This window comes from Lissotriton helveticus, chromosome 12 (assembly GCF_964261635.1).
Source record: "Lissotriton helveticus chromosome 12, aLisHel1.1, whole genome shotgun sequence".
In the NCBI taxonomy this organism is placed as follows: domain Eukaryota; kingdom Metazoa; phylum Chordata; class Amphibia; order Caudata; family Salamandridae; genus Lissotriton; species Lissotriton helveticus.
In genome coordinates, this window is record NC_136073.1 from 443,195,653 (window position 1) to 443,212,281 (window position 16,629).

A 16,629-nucleotide genomic window follows, 5' to 3' on the forward strand; every position below is an offset into this window, starting at 1 on the left:
TCTTTACCAAAAGAGAATGCACAATATAACAATGTTATTTTGGTGATCATATTTTGAATTCTTACAATTTACGACATAATAGCAAATGTACGGTTTATTCTCGTTTAGGTTCAGATATGAAAATAGGCGACACAATAAAAGTCAGATGGTCAATACATTGTCTGTCTGTAAAAAAGGGAGTCATAACGGCCGTACAGTGCCTTCAAACGTACTATATTTTCTGTGCATTGGTGCCATATCATGTTATGATACGTAATTTTAACCGTGGCTAATGGGTTACTTACGACATAGATGCAAACATGCACAATCCTCACCTCCAGTGCCTGCCCTTAATAGAATTTAAACTTGAAAACGTGAAAGCTTGGAAAGGGTCAGTCCCTTGTAATCTGCAAATGATAATCCGGACATTAAGTAAAGTGTATTGTCACCTTTTGGGTCTAGTGCATGCTGAAGAAAACTACTACAAAAAAGTATGTGATTTTTCACAAAGTGTTACACGTTTTCCTACCATAAAGCGAAACAATTTCTGAATGTTTTCACACGTTTTTCTGTAAAGACTGGGAGCACCTTCGGGTATGTATGCCTATTTTCGAGGGTTTTCAATTGTCTTTCGCCAAAACGGCTATCAAAATGCAAAACAGTAAAGTGAACACAAGTTGCTGCCACTCCCTAGAAGTCAGGAATTTTGCCCAGCGTCACCTAAAGAAAACGTGTAATACCAGGGGCGAGCCGGAACATGCCAAAAACAGGAAAGAAACTTTAACTACTTAAGTCAACAGTACCAAACACAAGAAGCAGAGAGTTGCGTTCTTGAAACGCGCGGAAGGAGGAAACGGAAGAGAAGTCTCCATTAACCACAACTGCAAACACACAAAATCCAAGCTCAGCCCGACACCGAATTAGTAGCACGAACACTTACGTATCGAGTACAGCTCTCTGTCAGAGAGTGGGCGGGCCAAGTGGATTTGGGGTGGTTTCGGGTGCTTCAGTGGGCGGTCTACACAGACTATGGGCGGGTCTGTACTCGTTTCAGGCACACAATGGGTGGTTCACACAGATTGTGGGCGGGCCTTTGAGCAGGATTTAGGCCGTGCGCCATGTTTGAGGAGGAGCGAGGCTTTAAATGGGTGGGGTGAAATAATAAAAAGCAACAGGAACCTATGCTGTCATGGGGTACTCAGGGAATTTCAATACACCTACAAAACAAACATCTTGACGCTTCGAGCCGCTATCCGGAAAGAGGATCATGGCGGAGCACCAGCCTCAGCAGCGGCCTCCCTTACAGGCCCTTCCTCGGCAGTTCTCGTTCATCCCACCGCCCATTCCCAACCCATTTGTACACAATTTGAAGCTTACGATGACCGACAAAATGCGAGTAAGAAGAGAGAGGGTGTTGTATGGGCGGGCCTGCAAGGGAGAAATGCGAACTGCAGACCTGCTGTTACTACCTTACTGCGCACTTAAATATATGTATAAAAAGTATGATATTTATTTCGACAGCTTTTGGTTCATATTCTTCAGCCACCTTTGCGTTATTGACGTCCCAATATAACAACGTGGGCTGATCCACCAGGAGATAGGGTGAGCCACTTGTGCTCGAGCAGCAGAGAATGGGTGTGTGTCTATCCTTTACATTTTAGCCGGTCCAATAATTACTATTATTGTTAAAGTAATCCTTTGTGCATTAATTCGATGTCGAGGTTCTCATTGTGTTAGCTTGCCATTATATAATTTGTCAACGGTTATGTTTTTGGTGCTCGAGTATTCGATGTAATGGTAACATTTTAACTTTGATACATGTGACCTTTTACTTACCATTATACGACCATCTTTATATGTGTGTCTCATCTGACATTTATATGTTCTCCAAGCACTCTTGGAAACTTTGGCACTCTTGCTGTGCTGCACTAGGGATTTGTAATTCACCAGTTATGGAGGTCTTATGTGTTTGTATTTGGTTAGTGATGCTCTGTTTGCTTAGCGAGTACGTTGTGCTTGATATTTAAAGAGACTTGTATAGTGAAGCATTAAAAATGCATTGGTATACTTACATTACCTAGTGTTAATCTCATTACTCAGGTTCTACTTCCTCATCTCAGTCTTTTCATCATGAGGGGTGACTTCACCCTGCTTCCTACTTAACAAAACAAAAAAAAAACTCCTCACAATCCACATGTGCTTATTAACTCCTCTACCCAGAAATAACCTGAATTGACTACCAAAGCCATTCACTAAATTGCGATCAAAGCCGAGCACAGTGGGCAAGTGTTTTAAGGACAACAACAAGGAAGTAGACTCAGAATAAAGGGATTACTGGTAATTAATTGAAACATTTCCGCCTCATCACTTACCAGCTTTACAAAAAATACAACCCGGCAACAATTTTTCTTTTGCTGCTATTTATTTCAGTAGACTAGGGGCCAATATTTATAATCCTTGGTCCTGGCTACATTATTTCGCCATGATTTGTGCATTTTTTTTAAGGAAACATTTCTACAATTTGATAAGTCTGAAAACATGTGGTGATACACTTTCAAATCAATATTGCTCTGTGCTGATTTTCAAACGGTCAAAAAATAAGATATACATAAACAGTACATTTTGTCCCAAAAATTGTGCTTAAATCCAGTACCTGTGTAAATCAAAACAATTATACTTAAATTCAGTGCCTGTGTGAATCATCCTAATAGTTATACAATTACACCAGTTTAAGATGTTTACATCTATTCTATTAAGGAGCACTCTCCTTGAACCCAACAGGTTTGCTCTTTTAACCCCTTCGCTGCTGGCAGGATTCCCCTGCTGTGCTGGGGGCGGGGGGCGTCACAGCACCCCGGTGCTCATGACGAGCTCAGCTCATCGTGAGCCACGGCGCTCCGGTGCTCATGACGAGCTGAGCTCGTCATGACCACCCCTGTTTAATGGAACGCTCAGCACAGCAGGGGAATCATCCCAGCGTGCGAGCGTTCCACGGGCGCACCGGAGCACCGTGGCTCATGACGAGCTCAAGAGGGGTCAAAGAGTTGCACTCCTTGAGCAGAATATTCGGTGTCTGTGGGGATAATTCAATGATCATGTTCCCTCTACAGATTCTGAGATTAATTTAATCAGTCTCCATAAATGTGGAAGAAAAAAGAAAGTGCACTTCAGGGCAATAACACCGTGTAATCTGAAATAAGTGAAGAAAAAGAAAATATTCAGTATTTTGTGTCCCTTCTCTCTATCACTGCTTGTTAAGTATAGGAAAGAAACTCTGGTACCTGAGTTGTGTTGGTAAACAATCTTCCTGACTTAAAGGTAAGTTTCTTTTCTGGGTTCTGGTTTTTGTCACTGTTTAAACTCTCTTAAATAATGAACAGACAGTGTTGTTTGTTCTTGTATTTGTTCTGAATGAAAAAATATTTCACAAAAAAGAAATACGTTTTTGGCTTACTTGAAGAGTTGCTTTATGTCTGATAAAGTTTGTGTTGTAGCAGGCCTCTTGGTTGCACTGTGAGCTTCTTAGACCAAAGCTGCTGGTTCTTTTTATACTCCAGTTCAATTAAAAAACTTATGCAATAGTAAGAGGCAACATTGTATCTTCATACAAATATTCCATAGTGAGACAAGTTGTTTTAATTGAAATTGCGAGACCGCTCTCAGAAACTTACTCAGAATTGCAACATTGTAGTCAAGTTCTGTTTTGTTCTGTCAAGGGTGTAGTGACGCTTGTGAATTAAATCTGAGGCAGGAGAAAGGAACCTCATTTTTGAAGCTGGTTTATCAAAAGTACAGGAGCTCTTTAGATTTACTGCTTCCATTTACTTACTTAGGATTTTCACTATTAACTTTACGGGCGTCCTCTGAGGTTTAGGGGCAGATTTATGAGGCCCTTGCGCCACGTTTACGCAGCTGTTGCGTCACGCAAGGTGGCGTAAACGTGGCGCATCCCTACGACCGATTTACAACGTGACGCATCTAGGCAGATGCGTCACGTTGTAAAGCCCTGCGCCGCTTGTGGGCGTTCCGGCGCAGGGTGGGCGTTCCGGGGCAGGTGCGCCTCGCAAAAGTGGCTGAGTGAAATCTATAAGATTTCACTCAGTCACTTTCAGGCCAATGCTGCGTCAAAACCCTGCGCCTGCTTGAAGCAGGCGTAGGTCTTGACGCAGCATTGCAAAGATGGGGCACCCCCGAGCCTTGCTGGCGCTTGCGACGCAACTCCAGCAATGCGCCACCTTTACAGCACAGATGCGTCACGCATCTGTGCCGTTTTTGCCCCATGGTGCGCCGCATTATAAATGCGGCGCACCATGGGTGGCGGAGCAGCGGCGCAAGATAACTGGCGCATCCCTGGGGATGCGCCAGTTATCATAAATCTGCCCCACAGTTTCTTTGTCGACTGATCGCTTCGTGTCAGTTATTTCGGTTTGCAGCACATATTTTTTCTTTTTTTTTTTTTTCTACTTTTGAACAGGAAGTGCTTTACTTGGTGGTTTCTAGGCGATGTAGTTAAAAATAATACATGTCTTCAGCTTGTGAAGTCCTAATGCACAATATTTCTGTTTTTGAGTAGGGATCTGGTAATGTATGGTTTTATTCAATTCAGACATTTAGTTTAACCCTCTCTGGGTACAATTGAATTTTAAAAATAAATATGCCTCTTTTTTTCAGTAACATGGTTTCCACACATACACTGTGTTATTGGTTTTACAATTTGTAAACTCTTTGAGTCCATTTTATTGACTCATACGTGAATTCATAACCTTCAATTGTGTTGTCGCAAACAGAGCAATTGCCACATTTATGGTGGCCCTCAATGGGTCTCATGTTCCATTGTGCTATCATGCCTTTTTTCTAGGTGGACGATGTGGGATCTGCCCTTATGATTTTTTGACCAATGGTTTAACTTTTTTTTTCATTGTGAACAATGGTTGTTCAAATGGGCATTCTAATTGCATGAGGAGATGCCAGTTTTTAAAAATCATCAGTAGTAATGTGTTAGTATGTGGGCCAAACGTGGAGACGCAGACTAGTTTATCTATAGGTTTCTTTTCTTTTTTGATGAGCAGCTCTTATCGAGGCGTATACCATGACCTTTTTGTTGCATGTTTAAGCATTTTGCTAGGGTAGTCTCTCTCTATAGTTTGACACAGAATACTCCTGCATTGATCATGAAGTCTTCCTTTTTTTTTTTGTGCAAAGTTTCTTCTAATCCGTAATATTTGGCCATAAGGGAGGTTATCCCTGAGATTTCTTGGATGTAAATGTAAATTGATACTTGTATAGCGCACTACTCACCCGCAAGGGTCTCAAGGCGCTTGTACGAATACCGCTGTGGAACCCATCCTGGCTTTCCCTGTGAGGTGTCCACTCCTGGGCACCCCCAAGGTGGAGGCCAGGCATCCTTAGCGTTGTGGGGGCCGTTGTGGAGATTAAGCAAGCTATTGCCCAGAGTTGCAGAGTGGGACTCCATGATTGGAATAGGCACCGAGGCGAGAATTATCAGGTCCGTGGAATTTTGAGCCCAAGACCCGCCGAGGCGGGGAATTGAACCCTGCTCCCGGGCTAGACCTCTGCATCAGGGTCTGCCGCTCTAACCATTGAGCCACACTTCTCCATGGGAACTGTGGTAGTGTAAGATTGTTTCTGTCTGTTAGTTTGCGATGTAGGGTAGTCCTCAATCTTTCTTCATGTGGAATGACTTCAACATCAAGGAAAATCAAGCACGGTTTGGTTTTAGACATGCTGAATTAACTAGACTATTATTGGGTTGCACACTTATACTACATCTCTGAGTCGGTGGTGCGGGAGAGTGAAAAACATTAGGTTCATATGGACAGAGCAGTCGCCTGCAGGCCACAGTGGGACTTTGCTTGGCTGCCCAAACACCCCCGGCCACGCAGTGCCTATGCCGCCTGTCCGACGCGCACAGTACTCGAAATTTGGGTCAAACTGGCTGTAAGACGTGGACTGACCACATTCCCGTTGCCAAGTACGCAATCCTGACTTCTCTCCTGCTCTCCCTCCGGAGTCCTTCCCAGAATGGGTATCGGGCGAAGGTAGGCTCCTGCAAGATCTCTTCTAAGGTCCGACGATCAAGCCTTTCGATCAATGCAAAAGTGGCTTACAGCTGTCGGAATGCGCTCCTAACCAATATTTTCAGCTTCAGCATTGGACCCTCCACCCCCCAATGCAGAGGCAGCTACTTGCCCCCGGACCCTCTGTGAACACCTAGTTCATAGCTTTACAGGCTCCCGTGGATTGGTATCTAAGATATATGTAGTCCTGCACCAATCGCGCATTTTCCCCTGCCAGCCACATCAATGGAAGTGGTTCCCAGAAGACACATCCACGATCACCCAGAAACAGTAGAAGCAGCTTTGGCTAGACATACCACAAATACACAGAAGCATTGCTCAACATGAGGCAGCCTACAAGGTCATGTTTCAATTGTATTACACCCCAACACGTCTGCATGTCAGTGTCCCTGCCTTGTGTTGGTTCTGTGGGGCCCAGAAAGGGGACTTGCATCACATATGAGGGCATGTCCTTCCCTGAAAACCTTCTTGAAGGAGATCTTGAGCCACATCAGGGGCACTCTGAGACACCCAATACTAGACGACTAGCACACAGTCATCCTAGGCATTCGCCCTACCTCTCTGGCCGCAATAACCCATACGGACTCTGGCACACTATTGCATTGAAGCAGATGACACAGAAATTTCATCATCTCTCGTCACCCCCTGGTTCGCCTGGAACACTTATATTTCCAACCCCCCAGACTACAAGGGCTGCACTTCTTTGATAACTCTCTATAGAGTGCCTCCTCCTTCACCTTGTGGACCCGACTGAGCATGCTCAACATACCACCATTTTGTAAGCAACTCTGGTACCCCACACGACTAAAGACATTGAGGAGCCCCCTGGGGATCCTTGGCGCCCCTCCTTTTTCCTCCACTAGTTCCCCTCCCCCACTGTCATTCACCCCCTGTTTATCCCCCATAACTTAAACAGACGCCCTGATATAGTCCCGTATTGGGCCGGACCTTGCCTTTCCTAGGCTTCTGCTATGTGCCTCTGTAGTGTAGTTCCTATATTCCCAATAGGCTCTGTGCATTGGAATAATATAAACAGCAGTGTAGACGTAGGACTGAGGTTATCTAGGTCTCTACTGACTATATTAGACTTAATTTGTTTTTGCCAGCTAGCTCAGAGGTCACTAGAAACCTTCTCGAATGTTCAGGAAAGAGTTAACTCTCTTGATTTTGACAAGAAGGGATTAGTTTCTGACAACCGCATAGACATGACAACTTTGCTCCCTCAGAATAAAGAGTGTATCTCTAGTCGTTTGAAAATAATAGACAGCTATTTCACTCAATCGTGCGTACTTGGTTTCACCAGAGTGCAGAGCAATAGAGAGACAGGCGTTTTCGATAAAAGGTGTTATTTATTGAGCAGTCTTCTTTCTCATGCAAGAGAAGTGAGTTGCCACAATTGCAATACTTATCATGAAGTAAAGTGCCTACAGTAAAAGTAGTATTATGAAATAATACTGTAAAAGCATTGATATGGCTTCTTAGCCATATGATACTTTAAAATGGCTAAAATATATACATACATAAAAACATTGACTAATGTACTCAACTGGTGCCTCTAAGACACGCCTACCCCGGTGTACCTGACCTAAGTCTAATACGTGGGAAGGAGTAAGTAAGTTGCAGTTTAAGTTAAGTTGGTTTTTGCCAAGAATCTGAATCAAGAATTCTCTTGAATTGAAAAGGGATTTATCCAGCACGACATTGCCTGTAGGCGTCAAGGCGCTAACGATGGAATAGGCTGTGAGGAAAGGGGAAGGAATTACAGATAGGTCTCCCTGAAGAACCAGGTCTTTAGGGACTTTCGAAAGAGGGATTAGGTCGACTGACCTTTAATATCCGCTGGAAGGGTATTCCAGATCTTGGGGACAAGGGAGTGGAAAGACCTCCCGCCCCATCTGGCTTTGTAGATTCTGGGGATAACCAGAAGATTTTTGTTGGCCGATCGAAGGACCCTACCAGGGGTATAAGGTGTTAGCAAGGATTTGAGATCTTCTGATCCACCGGCATACAAGGCACGGTGAGTAAGACCAAGAACCTTGAACTCTATCCTGGCCTGCATGGAGAGCCAATGACGATCCCTCCTAATGGGGGTTGCTGATGAAAGTCTAGGGGCGTCAGTGACAAACCGAGCAGCTGCCTTTTGTACCACTTGCAGGCGTTGTACCTGCTGTTTATTGATATCCAAGTACAGTGCGTTGCAATAATCTAACCTAGAGGAGATTAGTGCTACTGTAGCAGTTTTCCGGGCCTCTGGGGAAAGATAGTGCACCAACTTCCTCAGGGTTCTAAGGGCTCCACAACAGGTGGAGATCGTCTTGCTGACCTGTTTGTCGAAAGAGAGTTTATTGTCAAAAATTACACCTAGATTTCGAGCGGACTGAGAGGGCTTAGGGCAAACCCCAAGAGCAGGAGGCCACCAGTCCATTGACCATATCTCTTCCTTGCCTCCGAAGATCAGCACCTCTGTTTTTTCCCCATTTAATTTGAGGAAATTACTCCCCATCCAGCCAGCAACTGCTTCCATGCAGTTTCTGAAATTCCGGGCTGTGATGTCGGCAGAGTGTGAAAGAGAGACCATGATCTGGGTATCATCGGCATAGGATAAGACTTCCAGCCCAAAAGATCTTACGAGTCTGCCAAGCGGTGTCACATAAATGTTGAAGAGTGTGGGGCTCAGGGATGACCCCTGAGGGACCCCACACTGCACCGGCTTTACTGGCGAGAGAAAGTCGCCCAGCTTGACCCTTTGTACATGGTCGTCCAAAAAAGATTTCGATAAGCTGAGCACCGGCCCGTTCACTCCTATCTCCTTGAGACGTTTAACTAAGATGGAGGGAGATAGGGTGTCAAATGCGGCTGTAAGGTCGAGCAGGACCAGAAGGGTAGTCTGGCCACTGTCGACCTTAGCACGGATGTTATTGGTGACAACTGTGAGAGCGGACTCTGTGCTATGCGCCCTGCGGAAACCGTGTTGGGAGGGGTCAAGAAGACAGGCGTTCTCCAGGAAGGCACTCAAATGGATGTTAAGATGGGCCTCTAACATTTTTGCAGGGGCAGGAAGCAAGGAGATAGGCCGATAGTTTTTTAAGATACCGGGGTCCAATGAGGCTTTTTTAAGAAGAGGCTTAACTATGGCCATTTTCCAGGACGTGGGAAAGGCACCTTCCAGAATTGAGAGATTGATTACTTCAAGGAAAGCAGGAAGAAGAACATTTCTGCATTCCTTAAAAATCTTAAGGGGGCAAGGGTCCAGGGGAGAGCCTGACTTCAGCTTATCTAGGTGCAGATTAAGTTGTTCTAGCGTAAGCTGAAGGAAGTTGTTGAGAGTGTCATAAGATACTTCGGCGGGATCTTCATCCGCGAAATGTGGAACCGAGATAGCCGGGGATTCTGACTCCTGATTAAGAGCTTCTAGACTAGAATAGATATTGGTTGTCTTTACATGAAAGAAAGTGGATATCTGGATGCAGAGCTCCTGAGATGCCACAGTAGGGTCTGGCGATTGCAGGGCTGACAGGGAGTCAATTATTTTAAACAACTCCCTGGTGGAGCTAAGGGAAGTGGTCATCTTAGAGAAGTGTTGTTTTCCACAAGCACCGCAGATTTGTATTGTTTAAGTAGGATCTTATGTTTTTGCTTTTCTTCAGGATCTAAATGAAGTCTCCAAGCTCTCTCCTGTCTTCTACATCCCTGCCTAAGGGACCTGAGGGTGTCAGAGAACCAGGGCGCCGAAGGGCGTTTTCTGGCAGAGTAGTGTGGCTTGATAGGGGCCAGTTTATCTACTGCCTTCAGGATAGAGTTGTGCAAGTCAAGCGCAGCACTATGTGTGTTCCTTATAGGTAGCGGGCCGTGGTTGGACAGCAGAGGAGCTAGTGTGTCACAGTTTATTCCTTTAAAATTTCTTTTTAAGTTCCCACTTACTGGGGTTTGCAGGGGCTAGGATGGAATTTGAATATATAAAAACAAAGGGAATGGCCATATGATCTGACCAGGAGAGCGGGAGGGGAGTCCCTGTCTGCACCCTAGGGTCGTTGGTAAAGACCCCGTCCAGGGTGTGTCCGGCTGTGTGGGTGCAGCCATCCACTCTCTGGCTCAGGCCGTATGAGGCTAGTAGGTCCAGCAGGAGGGCAGTGTCAGTAGAATTGTCCTTCTCGAGATGAAAATTAAAATCCCCCAAGAATGTAAACTTAGGTCTGTCTAGGTAGGGCTCCAGAACCGTAATAAGGTTTTGACAGAATTCTGACCTGGGACCGGGAGGCCTGTAGATCAGGATCCCGGCGAAGGTAATGGAGGGGGAGGGGTTCAGGGCGAAGAAAAGGGCCTGATAGGGATCACTGGGGGAGGATAAGTGCTCAGTTTTGCATCTGACTGCAGTTCTGTGTAAAATCCCAATTCCACCCCCCCCTTCGCCTCTCTCTGTCCATTCTGGACAAAGAGTAGCCCTCCGGAATGGCATTCAAAAGGTCTGGTCCGGAATGGTCGGTAGCCCAGGTCTCCGTAATGAACACACAAAGCGGTTTTCTTTCGGAGACAAATTCCCTAAAGGCAAAGTTGTTTTTGCTGAGCGATCTAACATTAATCAGAAACCCGTTCTCTGTAGTCGACCAAGAGGGTATGCGATTGACAGGCCTAGAGTGTTTATTGCGAGGGGCCAGATTTCCAATGCACTGACACGCAAAGGCTTCCAGAACCCGCTCAGGGGTGAAAGTATGATGGCAATGCATGGGCGGGGGTTTAGCAGATATCAATCACTATAGGGAGTATGGAAAACTACCTACCCGATGGCTAGAGACTTGATCAGCCGGCGCCTCCTTGGCGCTGACGGGCGCTGACGGGCGCAAACGGGCAGGATTCTGGCATGACTCCGGCGTGAGTCCGGTGCGTCCGCTGATCGCGTCCGCTGCGCGGAGGGAGGCTGTCCCCTTTTATAGGCAGCTAGAGCGCATCAGAGCGCTTAAACACCCCCAATATGGCCGCTGTAAAAACTTCGGCTCCCCGGGACCGAGCTCTCAGCGTCCATGCTCAGCAGAGAGTGGCCCAGGCAGTGGTAAGATGTGAAAAGTTAACTGGCAGGGTCAAACGCTTTGTAAATCAAGCTGAGGTGCCAGACACAGAATAAAAATAAAATAAAATGCTTTTTAGATCAAGCAAGGCTACGAGTGGCAAATAGTTTAAAACACTCAGGAGAAAAGCAGTAAAGGAGGACCTCCCGGCTTCAGCCTCAAGAGGGTGAAATCACACAGCTAAGTCAACAGGATTTAGTCAGCTCCGTACCTTGGTAATAGAATGTAGGAGGTCTTGTATCTCTCTCTCAGGACTCGATCTCCCAGCAACCCGCAAGGGTGACTGGAAACACTGGAGCTGGAGTTTTCCTGGCTGGAGAAAGACGGCGTCTTTCTCAGGACGCCGTCTGAGCCACGCTTGGAGAAGCGTGGCTCAGTGGTTAGAGGCGGCAGACCCAGAAGCTGAGATCGACCGTGGACCAGGGTTAATTTCCCCGCCTCGGCGGGTCTCGGGCTCAAAAATTCCACAGACTCGACAATTCTCGCTCTGGTGCCTACTCAACCCACGGGGTCACACTCTGCGACTCTGGGCAATAGCTTGCTTAATCTCCACTACGGCCCCTCGCGGCGGGATGCCTGGCTTGCACCTTGTGGACACCCTGCCGGGGTTTCTCACAGGGGAATACCAGGACGGGTTCCCTAAGCAAGCGCCGGGACGCTCACGGGCAGCCGTGCGCTCTACAAATCCAGCACATTTACTTTTACATTACATTTACATTTACACAGTGCGTCAAAGGGGAGGGGCGGCTTCCTTCGGCTCTCGCATCAGCTGGGCTTCGGGTAAGTAGATAGCCGCTCTGCTCCAAACCACCGTGTGTTTGCTCTGCTCCAAACCACCGTGTGTTTGCTTAAGGCAACGTTGGTATATTTATACCTGAAAGGTGCCGGGTTTGACGTAAGGTTGGACATAAGACGTCACTAAGAAATAACCGTTTTTTCTGGACTCCAGGAGTTCTTGTGCAAATCAAAAGAAAAGCAGGGGGAATTCCCGGGCTGCTGGAGGCTTGGTTTGTTTAAAGAACGCGTTGTACTTTCTAGGAGTCTAGGGGAATAGCCTTGCCGTATTTGGACTGCATTGGCTATTACTAAATATGGGTATGATTCTTATGCCTTTATAAGGATATTATTTATTATAACCATACAAGGGCATAAATCGGGAATATCGAATTAGGGTCCTAGATAGAAACACAACACCCACTCCACGTACTAATGTCCATCATTACTAAAAACTAAGCAATATTAAACATATAACGATGCATGTGTGTTTTCCAACCCACCCCAAAATACATAAGTCTCATTTGAAGTGGTATATGGTAAATACACGAAAAATGAGCATTGGTACTGTACGTTTTTCAAGCAGTGGTATCATTCAGGTAAATGCATATATATATATCAGCTGAATGAATTGCGAAAATTACACATGAAATGGCTCTGAATACAGAAAAGAAGGTCGAGACCATTTCATCACATATTTATACAATACCGTACATGTGCTAGAGGCTGAGGTAAAATATTGTCTCTAGTTATCCTAAAAATAGAAGCTATGTTCTCTAAGAATAGTTCTACTTTAAGCAGAGTACCATGTGCCAGAAAAAAGGTAAATATTTTGGAAGTGAAAAAAAAAATATTTTGCTTTCAGGGAAAAAATAGTTCAAAATGTTTTCAGTAGCTTTGTTTATCAAAAACTGAAGGCCGAATTCAGAGTTCAGGAACGCTGTGTGCTCGTTGTTTTAAAGTTATTCTCGTTTTTCAGGGGAGAACATCATATCAGACCGGCTTGCAAAAAATTGGTCTACAACATCAGGTGAAAGTTCGACCAAGTTCGAAAATGCTGAAATTGTACATATGTGAGAATGATTGCTATCATCGATGTCAGAATCAGCAATGCTCACAGAAGGTTGTACCTGTTTGGTGCTGCTTTCCTCTCGTACTTCACCGCCACCTACTCGTAGTGGTGAAGTCTCAACGAATGCCGTCATCAGAATAGGTAGCCGCTGGGGACAACACGATGCATGAGTCGTTACCGGACCTAGCAAGGTGTCTATATCCATTGGTACTGCTGATGGTAGTGCAAGACAGACGTCCAACACGCATTCTTCTGCGCATAGCAGACCTCGAAGCACAGGTAAGATGCAATCTTGCCAGATTGGTCTGAATGAAAGAAACCAAGTTGTACTTAGATCTCTTAGCCGGGCTAATCCGAGGACTTTAGTGATGCGGTCTCGGTAGCGTATAGCTAGGATCGTTTCTCCCATCGTTGCTGGAGTCTTGTCTGTGGCTTGGCTTGCCATATCGGAGCAGAAGGATCAAAAATAAAATTCCTGCTACGAGTCCCAAAAGTAGAGACAGACCGCCAAATAACGAATGGACAAAATTCGGGAAAATGCCCAGAACTGTTTCAAAGGGTGCTAACAGTCCCGAAAAAATTGTCTTAAATACATGTGCGATGCCACTGGTATCGGACATGTTTAAAATTTGACTTAACATTTCTACGAAATGGACGGGGCAATTTGTTGATAATAGGGAATGTATCTCTGCCGCTGTCCTTGCAACTTGCAGATCATACGTCTCTTTGGACGAGGTTAAAGGCACAGTTGTCTGTAAAAGAATAGACTTCATTCTGCTTAAAGTATCAATTCAAATAGAAGAGATATTCAAAGAAGGCCATAACGCAGCCTCCATGTCTGGATTGCTGTGTGGATATAATACTTGCATACAGGAAATTACCCTGGAAGTGACGGTTACGAGATAGGCTTTTCCTGGCACCATGCCACAACAGCTGTGGTCACTTATTAGAACATAACTGCCGTTGGAAAGCTGTCTGAAAAATGGCTCTATTCGTGTTGCAGGAGTGCCATGCAGGTGACATGAAAGGTTATTTGAAGACCCTTCGCAGGCTCCATGCAAGTTAATACCTTGACACAGAAGTGTACCACTTAGTGATTTTTTTACAATTGTTACCACTAAGGAATACTTCCTTTTTTCCTTCACTATAACATTTGTGTGTGTCTAAGGTAAATCCCAGGTTGATTTGATGTATCCTTTACCCAACCTTTCATACTGGCCTGCTGGTATATACTCTTGGCAATATTTAAACTGGAAAGTTGTTATCGGAATTGTAATTGTTCCGTGTATTATCCTTTCAATGACAGGTCTCTCTGACCTTGTCAATGGTAATCTCTCAAGTTTTTCAATGCTCAGAATCGTATAGTCTGCTCCTTTTTGTGCCAAACTGATTTGTTTATCAGTAAGGTTAAAGATAGAGAATAATGACGTTGTGTTGATTAGACGCCATGGCACGTAGCCTGAACGCAGGTTTTGCAACGTCCAGCCAAGTTGTACAATAGAACGCAATTGGGACTGACCATGTTGTAACATTAGCAAGTCCTGCTCTATTATATCAATAGCAGATGATACAATGCTGTCCAGTGAATATATTCTGGAGGACAGAGTCATTAACCCATTGTCCTCTACAGAAAGTGATTTTTCCAAATTAATACGGTCAATTTCTCGTATTTTTTCTGCTGTTTCAATTTGTGTTTCTTTCCAAGTTTCGTTGTATGCAGCGTATATACCGGCCGCTATGAAACGTTTTTGACGCTGTTTGCGAGGTCCCAATAGGAAATCACGCAGGTCAGCACCGTCTTTAAGTAAAGTCAAGTGTTGCTTAATTTCAGCCAGTGTGGATTTCTGTAGCCATTCAAGGCATAGTTTTCCTACACTGTATGTTGTAACTATCCCTGGATGTTGTCTCTGGGAATATCTTGGTTCTGCCCTATTCTGTTTGAACCCCTGCGTTTTGTTCAGGTATCTATCTTGACAGTTATTAGTGTCTGTGGGCCAGATCAACCATTTTTTACAATCAGGATTTGTTCTGTTTTGGTATAAAATATGGGATACGTCTATCTCCACATCTGTAGTGCTATTACTATCAGGTATTGGTTTCGGAATAGACGGTTTATTTTAGTCTTTTATCTTGGCTAAACCAAGACAGGTTGTTTGCTAAATTGTGTCATTCAGGAATATTATCTGTTCTGGGATCATGCAGGCTCTCAATAATGCTTGTAGGCTTTGTACCTGCCAATCATTTGAACCCCAGATGGTTTTTGTTTCAATGTTGTTTTTCCAAAATTCAAAACCAAATGTAGACTTTTTGTCATAAAACTTTTCAGAATAAATCAATGTAGTATTTGTCAACATTGTTTTCATTCCTGTCTTATTTAACATTTTAAAATAAAACGTTTCTGGATCACTGTTGTTAAGCCCTGAGAAGTATGGGAATTTCTCATAAAATGTTTGCGAGCTGCCTTTTGGCAGAGTTGGACAATGTTCCCATTTGGTTATAAGAAAAAACATTTCTAGGCTGAGCAGTTTTATGCAAATAGTGATCGCCAAAATGATTATAACAATATAACACTTCATAATTTGATGAACCCTGCAAATAATCATGTTCTGTGAATTTTGCAGACATTACTAAGTCTGACATCATATTATTAATGTTTTCAAAGTTCCAATCATCAGAGAAAGTACTTGGTGTCAGAAAGTCACTTAAGGAAACCTTAAACTGGTGTGGATATTTCAAGAGCTCAATCTGGCCATAGATTTCATAATCTGTTTTGTCCCATGCTACCCCACTGGGTATTGGATTGGCTGTGATGTTCACTGATGACAGTTCTGTTTTCTCGATGTGAGAGGATCTGTGAGGCTTTAGGACCAAGTTGATGTCCTGGCTTGCTGTGTCCATTGTACTATATTTTCCATCAATAAATCTACCCAAACATAAAACCATGATGAGCCAAACCCGGAGGAAAAGTACACCTAACGCAATCCAAAATTCAATCCATGGTGAAATCAGATATGTTTCTTTTAGTTGGTGAACAAGTTCAGTCATTTTTTCTTTGAAAGTTTTTGTTGCTGGCATTTCTTCATGCTCTCTTGGATCTTCAGAAAAGTCATCGAAATTGAGGAAGTAGCCAGATGCAGTTCTGTCAATTGTTGGAATTGCTTCCGGATTTTCATTTGCCTTTGGATCTTTCTTTGTTTCATTAGCATAGTCTGAGGCTACATCGTTGTAGACCGGTGTTTCTTGATGAACTGTTGCAATTTGGGTTTCAAGAGGCACAGGTTCCATGGCTTTGTTACATAGTCCTTCTTTATTCACTGCAGGTTTATCAAAAGTGATTAGTCTCTCAGTTTGAACCTCTTGGATTGTAGCAAAATTTGGTCTTCTGCTATTTCTTGGGAGTCCACTGGGCCTACTACTTATTATTGGCCACATGATTGTGGTTTTACTAGGTCGATGGATACAACTCTGTTCTCCTTTTTACCAGCAAGGGGCGGTAGTACTACTAATCTTGTTCCACTGACAGCTAAGACAGGTACTGCTTTTCTGTAAGAAGGCCCAAATTCCTTCTTCACCGCGATCTTTTCTCTGACCAGATCCCCAATCTTTGGAATCCAGACAGGTCTTGCTGGGACAGATGGTTTTT

General features: G+C 44.4%; 1 protein-coding gene across 1 annotated transcript in view; it reads left to right on the plus strand.

The window, feature by feature from the left end:
* Nucleotides 1-1,085: 1,085 nt before the first annotated feature.
* LPCAT2 (lysophosphatidylcholine acyltransferase 2) overlaps nt 1,086-16,629 on the plus strand; it is a 324,634-nt gene continuing 309,090 nt past the window's right edge. The window contains exon 1 of the mRNA XM_078671525.1: nt 1,086-1,375. Coding sequence (XP_078527651.1) covers nt 1,247-1,375 — 129 coding nt within the window. The 5' untranslated portion in view covers nt 1,086-1,246. The remainder of the gene's footprint in view (nt 1,376-16,629) is intronic.